Here is a 16,943-nt window from a genome sequence, read left to right as displayed (position 1 = left end):
TTAATTTCGGTAAATTCACACTTTCATTTCTTAAGGGGATAACATTTTCCGCGTTATTTGTAACTGGACTGTTTGTCCTTACTTGTGGAATATACCTCAAATTTTCTATTTGTCTTTCTAGCTTAGATGTTAGTTCGATTGCTTTGTGTAATTTTCGCATAACTCAATTTCTTCTTTCATTTCGCTTAAATCTATAATTAATTAATTGCTGTCATCCAAGCTAATTAAATCCTTTAATTTTTCCGTGAGCTGAGCTCTTAAACTCACAAGCTCATTAAGTTTTGTTTCTTTTGTATATTCATTAGAAATTTCTTTACTTAAGGTATTTTTTTATTTTAGTAAAATGTTTCGTGAAGATAGTACGTAATCCTTTCCTTTTTTCCCTTAATCTATTAATATCCATTTTAAACTAAATTATTCAAAAAAAAAAAAAAAAAAAAACTTAGAACAAATAAAAATTGTGCCCACCTCTGGTTTCAGTTCCACACTGCGCTTCCTCCAAATTGTCGTGTTTTCCAAAAAAATTCCAATTTCCAAATTTCAACCTATCACGTCCAGGATACACCACGATATTCAGTCATTTCGTGACAATTCCATTAATGACGAAGCAGGAGTTGAAACCTTCATAGGTTTTATTTTCACACATATATGGACACGGACATTTCTAAACTACCACACAAGCACACCACAACACAAAGACAGGACAGAGACAACGTACATGTTGCCGAGCCGGCGTCTCGAATACATCTGGTTAGGGGAACAGATTTTTCTCTTTTCCCCTCCGGAGGGAATCAAAACTCTAACAACAACCATATATTTTGTTCGTCTTTGTTTTAACATACTTTTTGCAATAGAAACAAAAAGAAATAATGAAATTGATATATCAAAATCATAGCATATTTATTCTATAAAATGGAAAATAGAATCACACAAGTCACTTTCACTCAAAGAATAGAATCACACAAGTCACTTTCACTCAAAGAATAGAATCACACAAGTCACTTTCACTCAAAGAATAGAATCACACAAGTCACTTTCACTCAAAGAATAATGTAGTAAATAATAAAGTCGTAAAAATATTAATGTTTTTGACTGAGATGCACTAGATCGATTCAAATGTCAAAATTGATTTCTCTAATTTTTTTTCCATGTGCATCATAATATTTTTTTGGAAAATATGAAAAGAAATTGAAGTTATTTTGCAATGTATATTGCAGAATTTATCTCAACTATGTAGCGTTATAAAACTGTTATCTCTAATTTCCTAATTGCAAATAATAGCCCAAATAAATATAATAAAAACAGCAAATAAACAAGCGAAATTTCTGTGAAATAAAACCTTTATCAGAAAGAAAAATAAATTTAATAAGAAAATTATTTTATAGATTAACCCTTTAAAGGGTCATTTTTTTTTAGTCATATTATGTTAAAATATTTTTAGGCTTGAAGTTAGAATAAGGAAAGGGATTCATTTAGCTTATTAGATAAATTTAATTTGATTCATTAATTCATTTGGTTCATTAATAATTAAGTAACAAATCAAGACACATCATTTTGTCTGAGATAAAGAACTGAAGCATCTAAGTTTCTGACTTACTAAAAAAATGTGTCAGAACTTATGCCAACCTACATAATTTCATACAAAGATTGATAAATTTGGCGGGAAGCATATTTCTCACGGCCCTAGAAAGGGTAAACTTATTTCTTGATATCCGATGTATCATCGTATTATTTAGGTTTTCTGTTTATTTTTATTTTAAAATACTTTCACACAGAGAATTGAATTGCAAGAAATGAAAAGAACCGAAAATTACTCTGTTCTACAAAACTAGATATTTAATTATTTTTGATTATTTATTTTCTATTTTTTAAAAAGTATGGATGCATTTTACAATCATTAAATTAATTAGCAATTGCTTGTGGCGTCATCTAGTACCGAATTTGAAAAGAATTCAAGATTTCAAAATATTTATGTTTACGAATTACAAAATAAATTAAAAACCAAAATTAATTATAATAAATAAGATTTTTTATGTCACGGGATTTAAACGAATTAAATAGTAGAAATTAAAGCGTTCTTTTATTAAAAAATAGCCGTTAAAATGAGACAGTAATGAATGAATCATTGAAATCGATACTTGAAGAATATCTTAAGAAAGAAAATTTCTAAACTTATAATAACAGTTAATCCTTTCTAAGGCCGTGGGAAGTATGCTTCCCACCAAATTTATCAATATTTGTACTAAATTATGTAGGTTGGCATAAGTTCTGACACATTTTTTTAGAAAAACAGAAACTTAGATGCATCAGGTTCTTTTTCTCACACAGAATGATGTGCCTTGATTTGTTGCTTAATTATTAATTAACCAAATTAATTAATTAATCAAATTAAATTTATCTAATAAGCTAAATGAATCCCTTTTCTTATTCTAATTTCAAGCCTAAAAATATTTTAACATAATATGACTAGAAAAAAATGGCCCTTTAAAGGGTTAAACAAATGTTATAAATGCGAAACATTATTAGGAAAATTTATTTAGGATACTTTAATCGCTTCTTTATGCATTTCGGATTTTATTTTGAATTTATTTATTTGAATTTGATAAAAGAAATTTATTTGAATTTGATAAAAGAAAAGCTTTCTATTATTTAAGACACATAGAAAAATATATCACTATGCATTCATGTTTTCCAACGCTTATTTTTTTTTTACAATAGAAGCATAATATAATAGAAACAGAGAATAATTTGTATTATTTTAAATATTGACAGTCATCCTGCCTTGCCTTTTTTTTTTATTAAATAATAAACATTTAAAGTGATCTTTAAAGGTATACTGATTGTAATTCAAAAATAATAACTAAATATGACTTTTCAACTACAAATAAATCTGATTTGGTAATATCTAGTTGTCTCATTTAAATAAGAATAAATTTAAAAAAAACATTTTACGTCGATTTAATGCTAAAATAGGTCAGTAAATATAATTCCTACATAAATTACTAATTACTTACCTGGTGCGTGGAATTATTTTCTATTTCTTCGAGGTTAGACGGACAGGTTACAGCGCTCATGTTCACCGAATTATTTGAAGAGACGGCGGAATTATTTACCATGGCAACGATGCTAATGCTAGTGTTGAGGCGATAACAATTTACTTGAAAATTTACCAAAAATCCGTATAATGTAACTAAGTACCGACACTTCCAAAAAGGTTCTTTTATGGCTGCAAAAGGTAGAAACAAAAAACAAAATTATATCGAATATAAAAGAACAGCGAAATCTGTAATGTTGTGTGAAATAAAAAATATCCCTGCCCCTCTGGTTTAATCATCTGAATATCGAATTTAACAATTTCAAGTTCTGCTTTGGGGTTAAATAAATCAGACAGTTTTTTTTTTTTTTTGACATTTATATGACTGATTCATCGATGTGCGACTAAACCTAAACATGAATAACAATTGATTATGGAATCAAAACTTCGCTTTTTGTTTAGAATTTGTATGGTATATTATAGCAAAATTCAATAAGATGAGTTATGCAATTTTTATTATTTTATATTTATGCTGATATATTATATTCTCATATTAAGGACACTTGGATATTATTACTATTATTTTCTTTCAGCATTATTTTTAACTCATATTTGGCATTTCATTTTTTTTTCTGTTAATGAGAAACTATTTCTATCCGATTTTAATAATTAGTTTTCACTTGAGTGTTCTGGATATTACAGAATGCAAGATTCCTTTGCAAGAAAAGAAAACCTAAAATATTATTATATAATGACATCTAAAGTGCAAAAGCATCTAAAATTTTTTTTTTTTTAATTTCTTAAGTACTCTGCCAATGTTGCGATTTTCTACAATTTTCGTAAGTTAATCTGTGACAGTCAGAACTCAGATGTTGTAAACAGTTTATAAGCCCTTTTAGACAGGACATATTCAATTTAATATAGAATAAGTTAATATTAGTTAGCGAATAAGAAATCAGGGATTATTTCTGCAAAAGTAATTTACAATTAAGAGCGGATTAAGCCCTGTAATAGACCAATAGGAATAGATAATCAGGCTTCCTTCTTTCTTCTCAACTTGCAAAATTTCTTAATTTTTATTCATTCTAATTTAATCTTTTTATAAGCAATTAATAATCATCCAATATTGCAAAAAATTTTAATGCAAATTACCATCAGAGAATTGATTTCAATGTTTTGCGCATCAAAAGAATTTAAAATAACAATAGACAAACATTTAAAAATACTTTTTAAAAGGATCTAAATATTTTAAAACAGTTTGCTGCCTTATGGGTAAATCAGCCAGCTTTAAAAGAAATTGTGATACATTGTAGGTAAAATCTCAATCAGTAAATGGTGCCCCAAAATTAACGCAAGATTTGAATTTGCAACCATTCGTGCAGTGTTGGCAAACCTAATAATAAAAAAAAAAACATTTGACGCTGATAGTTTAAGATTATTAAGAATGGAGTGTCACAGAATAGAGCAATGTGTTAGCCCAAGATTTGAATTAAATAGAAAACAGTGTTTTTCTTTAACGTTATATTTTTATTGAATAGTTAAGTACACAAAATAGAGTTATGTATGGAATAACACATACGGCAAATAACTTCCACAGTTTTGCTGGCACTCTTTGTCGAAATTTTCCATGACCATTTTGCCTAAATGTGGCTGAATTTCGTTGATGCAGAGTTGAATTTCCTCTTTTAATACACGCGTGCTTGTGGGCTTGTTGGCATAGGCCTTTGACTTCAAATAACCTCATAAAAAATCCAGTGACATTAAATTACACGATCTAGTGGGCGAGTTCTCAAATTTTCGAACTGTGACCGTCAGACGATTATTATTTTTGAAATTTCGTTCAACAATGAAAACACGTTGCTCTATCGTGCAACGTTCCATTTTCACCAATCCTACAGTATCAGCTGTCAAATGTTTTTTTTTTTAAATTTTTTTTTTTAAAATAGGTTTGTCAACAATTTACTTTACGAATGGTGGCAAATTTAAATCTTGCATTAATTTTAGGACAACCTTTTTAATAAACAATAAATATGTAGCAAATCAAATTAAGTATAAATAAATATTAAATATATTGACAAATACAAAAATAATTAAATATATATATAACAAAATGAAAATTTAAAAAAATCAAGAATAATGGTATGAATTGAAAAATACTTGATTTTTTTTTTAAAAACAAGATCTTGAGCATGACCTATATAAATGAAATACCGGCAAAAAAATAAACTGCCCCTCCCCCCCCCCCAACCCCCCAACCCCCCAATACAATTTGACTCTAAGGTTTAAAGATTCCTATTTGATAATTCGTGGTTTACTTACAGATATTATACAAAATCAGGTGCACCATATAACCTTGGATCACAAATGACATTTTCATGGCATTCAATTTGAGTTGAAGTTGTTCCAGTAAAATAAGTGCACTATAGACAGCACCACCTTACAGCGCAAATTAAAACGACTTGGTCAGAGCAATGGTAGTAAAAATTGATCATGTTTTAGGTGTCTGCCCATCTTGAATGAGAACCATTGTTGACAAGGAGAAATTAAAACAAATTATCTTTCTTTGTATATGTTCATGTTTTATGAATCCAAATAATAATAATTATTATTATTATTCAAAAAGAGCTTGCTGGTGAAGTAATGTTAGATACATTAATTACTAATTCATTAGATTTTAAACATATAACTAATTATATAAAGAATCATTAAATTCTTTTAAAATAATAGAATAGAATTAATTCTTCAGAAGTTGAAGCTGATTTGACTTCAACATGATATTCATTTCCAGTGGATCCCATCTCATGTGGATCTATTTGGTAACGAAATAGCAGACAGGCTTGCAAAGAAAGGAAGCAGCCTAGCGACTTCATCTTCTGCTGAGCTCACATACTTAGAACTGTTCTCTCAGGCGAAATTCCTAAATAAGAAGAATTGGATGGTTCCCCCTACTCACGATTGGTATAGAGCCAATAAGCCGGGGCAGTCCTTAATTCTTCCTTGTGATAGAAAAACCAACACTTGCCTGTTGCGCCTTGCCAGTGGCCACCTTAAATGTCTTTTCTTTTCTCAGGGTGAAAAATTTTACCCTCTTTGCCCGAAATACTGCCAACATCAGTTCTCTGCTGAACATATTCTGGACTGTTTAGGATTTCATTGGGGAGAAATTTTTTCTTCCCCCTTCCTCGTTTTTGACTTTCTTCTTGTCAACGGATTTTTGGATTTGGTCTGACTAAGTCAGACCATGGAGATAAGCAGCAACAACAACAACAAAATAATAGAAAACACGAGTAAGAATTATATAAGGTATCCATAAAGCTTGTGAGAAGTTTATATGGTCGTTACTGTAAAAATATATTTGATAAATAGAATTCGTAAAATCGATTAAAAAATTAATTTTACTAGTTAAATTTTATTTTCAAAGATTCAACCTCAAAAATATTTAGTTTCCAATTTCATTTTCGGTTTATAGATACGTTAGAAATAAAAGTAATATTCATTTAAATCGTAATCAAAAGATCGTGACAATTTTCACTCCTTTAAAGGAGTAGCTTCGCAGCCTTATTCAGATCATAGCTATATTAGAAAAGAAAATAACATCTTTGTTAATTCTTAATCAAAAGGTCACGATAAAGGAAAAGTGTCAAATCTTTTTTTAGTTACACTGACAAATTGCATGCAGGTAGCTGGTACGAAGAAAGTCTCATTTAATTTCTACATAGGGAAATATTTCTTTCTTAGAGAATTTTCAGGAGAAACTGGACCACATTTGTGTTCTTCTTGGAGAAAAATTTCAAAGATCAGCCCATTTCCATTGAGCTGTTGGATTGGTCACACATCGGTTAACCATTTTTCAAATGATACAAATTGAGAGCATATCCAAAAGGTGAATCTTATAACTCGCATCATATGATTCACATTTCACAGTCATATTATGACTTAATCTTCTCAATTACTGGAAGGCAACAGATGAAAGCCATATCCAAGTAGAGAAGAAAAAAGTTTTTAAAAAGTTTTACTTCCTCCATTAACGAATATAATGTTCAAAAGCAATTTAAAAAAAAATGAAAGTCTGCGTAAAATTTCAAGAGACAGTGTCTTAGCCAATGAGATCCTACAGAGGCGTGGTTAAAGTTTGTGGGAACCAGTCAGAGTGGACTTCCAAAAGTTTCTCGCATACTCTCTAATAAAGGCATTATCTTCTAATCCCCGCAAGAAAATATGACCCTGGGTAAGGCAGAGAATGCTTTCAGTGGCATTGGCTTACAATAGTTACGAAATATTAACTTTTAACATGAATCGAGCATTTTTACTGACTCCGTTGCATGATTCATGCAAGTATTGTGGCGATTTATCCTTGATATGTAATGGAAAATCGAATTTGTGTTTTAAACGCATTTTTTAAACGACTAAATCCAAAATTTGATGCCGAATAGAAATTGTAGTCACAAAACCACATATCAAATTCGATCAATTTAAATTATCGCTTTTTTTTAGTACTCTCGTTTACACGCTTCTGAAAGTACAGATGGACAGATGTTTAATCTCTTGTTAGATTTGGTTAAAAAAATTGATAGATGTCTACATGATACATACTAAATATGTGTACCGAATTTTGTCTGCGTTTTGTATTTATCGTGTTACTCTTATTTAAATAGCCTTACAAATTGTAATGGATTTTCTCAGAATAGATTTTGCTCCGAATTCAGTAATTTTGCTAGTAATCTTTCAAAAATTATTTTTCTGCGTAATTCTTAACAATAGATTTCACTGTTGGAATGAAATTCAAACCGCTTACATTGTTTCGCCAAATATTTAATCGCGTGACTATTTTCTTTTGTTGAAATCTAAGGACGAAACATCTCAGTTATTATCTGCACAGCTTACATGAGCAATCAAAGAGCGAGTTTGTATTGCCGCAAAAAACAGTGAAATAATGAAATAGATTTGACACTTCCGTTTTTAATAGTATAATGATATCATACAACTCAAATTCATAAAAAGGGTTTATGTACACTTTAAATTGAAAAAGTGTAAGATGATTTAAATAATAATACTTTAATGTCTGTCAAGGCTTGATATTTAAAAATATTTTAATGAGAGAATCATGAGCATCGAATTACGCATAAGAATCAATCATTATCAAAATCATCACAATCAAAATCATTATTTCCGGATAGTTAAACGTAAAAGTATAAAAAAAAATGTTTAAAAATAAATTCAAACCTGTTTGTTCAGTTCTGTGTTCCGGCCTTTTTTTAAAGTACTTGGCTTCATCTTTTAAAGTTGGTTTTTCAGATTTCAAGTGATCGCTTACGTTAAAAATCACGCACTTGCCATCATTTTCCAAATAGTTTTCAGCGGTCATTTTTGCTTGGTCTCAGCCGAGGCTGTTACTAGCTGCCTGATGATTGCTTTTTATCTTGATTCTGAAATAAATTAAATAGGAATGTGATAACAAATTATTTTACTTATTGTAGAGAGCACACAAAAATTAGTGGAATGTTAAATACATAATATGATTTTTTTTATCTTCAATCAAAAATATTTTTTTGTATCATTAAGTTTTTAAATTGCCATTTTTCCATTTTCCATTTTTCCTTTTTCCATAGAAAAAAATTAACTTTCATTTAACATTTTGACTCCATATTCAACAAAGTCATGTAATTGAATTTTTAATTACAATATAAAATTGGCACTATTCCAAAATTTCAAATTATAATAACAATAATTTGATATTTTTATTTGTTGAAATTTAAAATTTTTGTCAATTTTATACTTCTATTTCTTATAATTTTATTACTTCTTACAGAGAGCACATGAAAATTAATAAAGTGCTGAAAATAAAAGTATAGGTTTATCATTTTATTTCGCATCAATTAAACGTATTTTTCTTTCCTAATCCATACAGATTAAGGTTTGCACATTTTATTTCATTCTGATTCTGCACATTAGATTGGCTATTTACTTCTTATTTTTTATTATTAGCTATTTTACTTCTTATCGAATAAAGCAATATAATTTCATCTAAATTTTCTTTGCGAAACGATATTATTGCGAAATTCGGTAGTATGATATTAAATATTTTCTTAAACCCTATATATACAAAGTATCCATTTTTTTTTTTTTTTCGTGTTCCAATCGCTAATTTCCAAACCACTAGAGATAAACATAGTTAAAATTGAAAAAATGCTTTAAATGACCAGAAGAATTACATTATTGAAGAATTATTGTTGTTTGAACCAATAAATATATTTTTCAAAAATTTTCAAAATCTTTTTATAAAGGATGTCCCAAAAGTAACGCAATATTTAAATTTGCCACCATTTGTTCAGTGAAATGTTGGCAACCCTATTAAGAAAAATCATCACGGATGCAAAGCCACTTCCTTAAAATTAAAGAAAAATGCAGTAGTGTTTAAACTAGAATAAAGAATTCATTATGAAGAATTAATCAGAAAAAAGTTTATCAATGACTCATGGTATACTTCGATTTATTCCAGATGTAAGACCACTTCTTTAAAAATCAAGAAAAATGCAGTAATGCTTAAACTAAAATAAAGAATTAATCACCAAGAATTAATCAGATAAAAATTTATCGTTGACTCATAGTAATCCTCGATTTATCCTGGATGAAAGGCCAATTCTTTAAAATGAAAGAAAAATGCAGCAATGTTTAAGCTAGGATAAAGAATTAATTGCAAAGAATTAATCAAATAAAGGTTTATCGACGACTCATAGTATATCTCGATTTCCCCAGATGTAAGACCACTTCTTTAAAAATAAAGAAAAATGCAGTAGTGCTTAAAGTAGAATAAAGAATTAAGCACGAAGAATTAATCAGATAAACGTTTATCATTGACTCATACTAAACCTCGATTTATCCCGGATGCAAGACCAATTCTTTAAAATGAAAGAAAAATGCAGCAATGTTTAAGCTAGGATAAAGAATTAATTACGAAGAATTAATCAAATAAAGGTTTATCGTTGACTCATAGCATGCCTCAATTTATCCCTATATAAGGCCACTTCATTTAATTTAAAATTCAGATGAACTCAAAACGGGAAAAATAGTCTATTAACCAGTACGATGCAGGTTTACCGTTGATTCCGATTATGTCTCTACTGATGAAATAAAAGCTATTAATATAGAAAAAACATACACTTATAATTTACTGTTATTTAGTAGGTGATCAAAGGTCAGGAAATATTTTAATACCAATTAATTTTTACTTACAATGATGAAACAACACAATTCAGGATAAGGTTTCAACTTAGAACAACAGAACAAAACCTAAGACAGTCACGTTTAATTCAGAAAATCTGATCACTTTTTGTCAGATTCTGTAACAAACCTTTGAATTATTCATTATTGACGAAGATTGAAGCACTTGTATTTTATCTTGTATTTTTATCTCTTATGTTTCTTCGCTATCTATTTAATAAATATATATTGTTTCTTCATAAACTAAAAAATAATCTAAAGATAAAAATTGGTTGCTACGATTCAGAGTCGGTTTAATTCTAAGATATCCGAAGAAATATATTACGAAATGTTACCATCATAAGTTTTTATTTATCTTCAAAGGTAAAAGTATACATACATCACAGAAATGCCAGCATTGTCTCTTCATTAACAATTGATTAAAAATAGTATAGTCTTGCTTTTTATCATAGGCCAAAGTTAAGAAGAGATATTTAAATATTTTATCAGTAGTTGAGTTAATACATCAGTGCGTGCAAAAGTGTATTTCAAAGCCTTGAAAACAGAAATAATGACTCAAACACTGCGGAATTTTAGAGACGTTAGAATTAAGTGTTCGACTCTAGAATTTTTCTAAAATTTTCCAGAATAATTTTGTGGTTAATTTCATCGTAGAGCGGAGAAAAACAAATATTTTTGCATTTCTCCACCCTAAGACCGAATAAATCCAAATTTATCACCGATTTACTACTTGGATCATATATCATATTGAATTTCTTTTGCGTGTTGCATCTTTCAGTAACTATATCCAAGTATACTTGGTTTGGCAAGCAAAATTGTGAATGCGGATGATTAAACACGTACACACAAATACAGTCAATCAAACGAGGGTTTTGGTACAAAATTTGACACATCTATTATACAATTTGGATTGAAAAATCTCATTCCAAAATTCATTCTATCAAGTATTCCATTCTAAACAAGTATTTCTACATATACATATACATACTTGTAGCGGATAAGTCCAAATTTATCACAGATTTACTATTTGGATCATATACTATATACTATGATCATCACGATCATATACAATATTGAATTTCTTTTGCGTGTTGCATCTTCCAGTAACTATATCCAAGTATACTTGGTTTGGCAAGCAAAATTGTGAATGCGGATGATTAAACACGTACACACAAATATGAGCCTTCGTACAGTCAATCAAACAAGGATTTTGGTACAAAATTTGACACATCTATTATACAATTTGGAATGAAAAATCTCATTCCAAAATTCATTCTATCAAGTATTCCATTCTAAACAAGTATTTCTACATATACATATACATACTTGTAGCGGATAAGTCCAAATTTATCACAGATTTACTTTTTGGATCATATACTGTATACTATGATCATCACGATCATATACAATATTGAATTTCTTTTGCGTGTTGCATCTTCCAGTAACTATATCCAAGTATACTTGGTTTGGCAAGCAAAATTGTGAATGCGGATGATTAAACACGTACACACAAATATGAGCCTTCGTACAGTCAATCAAACAAGGATTTTGGTACAAAATTTGACACATCTATTATACAATTTGGAATGAAAAATCTCATTCCAAAATTCATTCTATCAAGTATTCCATTCTAAACAAGTATTTCTACATATACATATACATACTTGTAGCGGATAAGTCCAAATTTATCACAGATTTACTATTTGGATCATATACTATATACTATGATCATCACGATCATATACAATATTGAATTTCTTTTGCGTGTTGCATCTTCCAGTAACTATATCCAAGTATACTTGGTTTGGCAAGCAAAATTGTGAATGCGGATGATTAAACACGTACACACAAATATGAGCTTTCGTACAGTCAATCAAACAAGGATTTTGGTACAAAATTTGACACATCTATTATACAATTTGGATTGAAAAATCTCATTCCAAAATTCATTCCATCAAGTATTCCATTCTAAACAAGTATTTCTACATATACATATACATACTTGTAGCGGATAAGTCCAAATTTATCACAGATTTACTATTTGGATCATATACTATATACTATGATCATCACGATCATATACAATATTGAATTTCTTTTGCGTGTTGCATCTTCCAGTAACTATATCCAAGTATACTTGGTTTGGCAAGCAAAATTGTGAATGCGGATGATTAAACACGTACACACAAATACAGTCAATCAAACGAGGGTTTGGGTACAAAATTTGACACATCTATTATACAATTTGGATTGAAAAATCTCATTCCAAAATTCATTCTATCAAGTATTCCATTCTAAACAAGTATTTCTACATATACATATACATACTTGTAGCGGATAAGTCCAAATTTATCACAGAATTACTATTTGGATCATATACTATATACTATGATCATCACGATCTTATACCATATTGAATTTCTTATGCGTGTTGCATCTTTCAGTAACTACATCCAAGTATACTTGGTTTGGCAAGCAAAATTGTGAATGCGGATGATTAAACACGTACACACAAATACAGTCAATCAAACGAGGATTTTGGTACAAAATTTGACACATCTATTATACAATTTGGATTGAAAAATCTCATTCCAAAATTCATTCTATCAAGTATTCCATTCTAAACAAGTATTTCTACATATACATATACATACTTGTAGCGGATAAGTCCAAATTTATCACAGATTTACTATTTGGATCATATACTATATACTATGATCATCACGATCATATACAATATTGAATTTCTTTTGCGTGTTGCATCTTTCAGTAACTATATCCAAGTATACTTGGTTTGGCAAGCAAAATTGTGAATGCGGATGATTAAACACGTACACACCAATACAGTCAATCAAACGAGGATTTTGGTACAAAATTTGACACATCTATTATACAATTTGGATTGAAAAATCTCATTCCAAAATTCATTCTATCAAGTATTCCATTCTAAACAAGTATTTCTACATATACATATACATACTTGTAGCGGATAAGTCCAAATTTATCATAGATTTACTATTTGGATCATATACTATGCTAAGGTCATCACTATCATATACAATATTGAATTTCTTTTGCATGTTACATCTTTTAGTAACTGTATTCAAGTATTTTTGGATTGGCAAGCAGAAAGATACGAATGCGGATGTTTGAACGCATACACACACATGGATCTTCGAACAATCGATCAAACAAGGATTTTAGTGTAAAATGTGACACATATACAAGTTGGATTGAAAAATCAAATTCCAAAATTCATTTTTCCAACTCTTTGTATTTTGAGTTGTTTGAGGCACGATCATATAGCAAATTTAATTTCTTTTGCATATTGTATATTTTAGTAACTATATTCATGTATACTTTGATTGGCAAGTGTTACGTCATGGCATGCAAGAGCGCCATCTATAACAATTATGATCTTGTATATTCGAATGCTGTAACCCGTTGGGAGTAGTTGCACAAAATAAAGCCTTAATAACTATAGCGTCATCCATATTTTCTACTACTATACATCCCTTTATAATCTGCGATAGCATTGATCAAAAGCGAGCCGAAGCAAATACCATGGATAAAAGAGTTGAAAAAAGCGATGACCAATATGCGGTTTCAGAAAAGAAACTAAATAAACTGAAAGGCTCCATAAAAACTACTCCGAAAAGAATCGAAACCTTTAATGCCGAAAAGTCAGATTCCAAAGACATTAAAGCTGAATTAGAAATGAAGTTAAGGAAATTTGGACAATTGCAAGCACAGTTGGACAAGATATCCGAACAATATTGTGGTATTGAAACATCGGAAGATATAGAAACTATCCTAGAAGATATTGAACAAATAAATATTGTCACGTAGGTTCTTTAGTGTGGAACTCAATGACACACACAAGAAGTAGAGCTAAACCAATTTATTAACTCAACTCTGAACTGAGAACACAGTGTCTGACAAATCTTCTGCTTTTATACTAGCAGGGAAAGTTCCAGAATACTTTTCTGGAGACAGTAAGAAAAGTCCAGAACACTTGTCTGGTAAACTAAAGAAAGATACAGAATCTTCTGGAACATGAAATAAAGGAAAACATAAAATCAAGGAATTAAATATTTACACAGACTGCGAATCGCATTGTCTCTAGCGGGATTCGAACTTACGATCTCTTGATTAAGAGACCAGTGCTTTGACCATTCGGCCATGGAGAGTCGACTGCATTCTTTCAATGCGGAAATATATGGATTGAAGAAACAGAGGTAAATTATTAAATTCAATTGAAAATAAACTCTGTTTCAAAGGATAACTCAGTAACTAAAATCCGACTTCCGTAAATTTCACTACCAGAATTTTCTGGAAAAATAGCCGATTTTGCAAATTTTAAAAATTTATTCGTTAATTAAATTAGCAACAATGAACAATTAAATGATTCTCAAAAGCTGTATTATCTCCGTGCACGTTTAAGAGGAGAAGCTACATTATTAGAATCATCTAGTGATAACTTTCACTCACTCTTTAAAGCATTATCAGATCGTTATGAAAATAAATGTCAATTGATAGACTCTCATATATTAGAAATAATAAATTTTGTGAAAATTCGTAAAGAACTGTGCGCTTTAATGGACTGCGTTAATAAAAACATCAGAGTGTTAAAGGTTCTTAAATTCGAACAAAATAAGCTATCTGATTTAATGCTAGTAAATATCATTCTACAGAAAGTAGACAAAGAGACAAGGAAACAATTCGAGCTTTCTCTAAATACGGCAAAAATTCTTACATTTGAAAAATTTGATGAAATTTCTTGAAAAGCGAAGCTTTCTGTCAGAAAGTATTAACCGTATTCCGAGTAAATACGAATGTCCACAAGATACGAGAGTATATGAGGAAACGAAAATTCTTACAGTTAATAATAAATAAATTCGAATACTAAAGCTTGAATTTTATGCAAAAACTATTACGCACTATTTAGATGCATTACTTTTTAAAATATAGAATTTCAGAAAGAATTTTGTTAGGAATAACAAATTATGCATTAACTGTCTAAAACCTCATCCGGGGATATAAATCAAAATATTCTTGCAACATTCCAAGTTGCAGTAAAAGGCATAATTTGATCTTGCATGATGAGTCAGCTGAAATTCATGCTATCACTTCATACTCAAGGGCACGGGCGAGCGAAAGCCAAACAGATGCTGAAACGAAACCGAAACTAAACATACAAGCCTATGTCAATTGAATCCGAGAGATACTAAACGGGTGATAGAAACGAATAAATCGGTTATATTAAACACTCTTCTTATATATGTATGTGAAAACTGCAGATGGTCGCAGAGTTCAATTAAGAGGGCTCTTAGACAATGCTTCGACTTTATGTATTCTTCGAGAAGATGTATCTAGAAAATTGGGAATCAAATTAAAATCTATAAAGCAAGGTGTAACTGGTATAAATGGAATTAATTACGCAGTTTATGAAACACGCTGCTAACATTGAAATATCAAATCGAGATTATTCATTTTCACACTTGGTGAAATGTTCTATTCTTCCTAAAATAACCGATGAGATTCCTGTATCGAAATTAAATATATCTGAATTAAATATTCCCTCTTCAATTGAACTAGCTGATTTCAATTTCCACACACTAGGCCAAATTAATATACTATTAGGAAGTGAGCTATTTTTTGAGATTTTAAAACCTGAGCAACTTTCTCTTCAAAATGAAGATGTAATATTACAAAATAAAAAGTTTGGTTATTTAGTTAGAGGCATTCTTCCTCAGTTACCTCAACAAGCCAGTTGTTATCTCGTAAGTGAACCAAATTTAGATGTAGCAGTTAAACAATTTTTTGAATTGGAATCATTGCCGGGTAATGCTAAAAAATAACAAATAGTGAAGAAGAAATTTTTTTCTGAGGAGCATTTTGTTAAAACCTATAAAAGAGATAAAACAGGAAGATTTATAGTTCAGTTACCCATAAAAGAAAATGCCGAATTATTGTTAGAAAATTCCAAAGAAAATGCAATCAAGTGCCTAAATGGTATCTGGAATAAATTAAACAAAAATAATACTGTGGAACCTTATATAAGGAATTTATGCGAGAATCTAAGAGTTTAGAATGGAGGGGATTAAAATTGAAGCTGATAGCAATGTGAACTATTACATTCCCCACAACGCGATATATAAACCTGAGAAAACGTCCCCTTAAGAGTGGTTTTTGATGCTAGTGCAAAAACAACAAGCGGATATTCTTTGAATTCAATTTTACTAAATGGAGGTATTATTCAGCAAGATCATTTTTCCATAGTAAGTAAATTCAGAATGCACAGATACGCATTTAGTGCAGATATTAAAAAAAAATGTACAGACAAATACTTATCGATCCTATTCAAAGAGACATACAGCGTATTGGCTGGAAAACAAGTGCTGATGCTCTAGTGAAGATTTACAAACTGTGTACAGTAACCTATGGAACAGTTTCTGCCCCATGTTTAGCTACCAGGACCTTAAGGGCCTTAGAAGATGGGGAAAAAAGGAATTTCCTAAGGCTGCAGATGTGATTTGTTCTGACTTCTATATGGATGACATTCTGCCAGGTGATGCAGCGCTAGAAGATACTAAAATCTTCAAACCCAGATTTCTGAACTCCTAAAGAACTTCACAAATGGGTCGCTAATAACTCTAATGTACTACAAAACCTGTCTACCACATCC

General features: G+C 29.9%; 1 protein-coding gene across 2 annotated transcripts in view; it reads right to left on the bottom strand.

Moving 5' to 3' along the window:
- LOC129972423 (putative inorganic phosphate cotransporter) overlaps positions 1 to 16,943 on the bottom strand; it is a 76,907-nt gene that overhangs the window by 44,048 nt on the left and 15,916 nt on the right. The window contains exons 1-3 of one of the 2 annotated variants that reach the window (XM_056086558.1): positions 10,268 to 10,398; positions 8,258 to 8,460; positions 3,015 to 3,226 (exon numbers count right to left, since the gene is read on the bottom strand). In XM_056086558.1, the coding sequence (XP_055942533.1) occupies positions 3,015 to 3,226; positions 8,258 to 8,399 (354 nt within the window). In that variant the 5' untranslated portion in view covers positions 8,400 to 8,460; positions 10,268 to 10,398. Of the gene's footprint in view, positions 1 to 3,014; positions 3,227 to 8,257; positions 8,461 to 10,267; positions 10,399 to 16,943 lie in introns of those variants that run through there. The other variant, XM_056086559.1, reaches the window with a different exon arrangement.

The sequence above is a fragment of the Argiope bruennichi genome, chromosome 6, assembly GCF_947563725.1.
Source record: "Argiope bruennichi chromosome 6, qqArgBrue1.1, whole genome shotgun sequence".
In the NCBI taxonomy this organism is placed as follows: Eukaryota; Metazoa; Arthropoda; class Arachnida; order Araneae; family Araneidae; genus Argiope; species Argiope bruennichi.
This window is presented reverse-complemented; position numbering and strand designations above follow the sequence as displayed.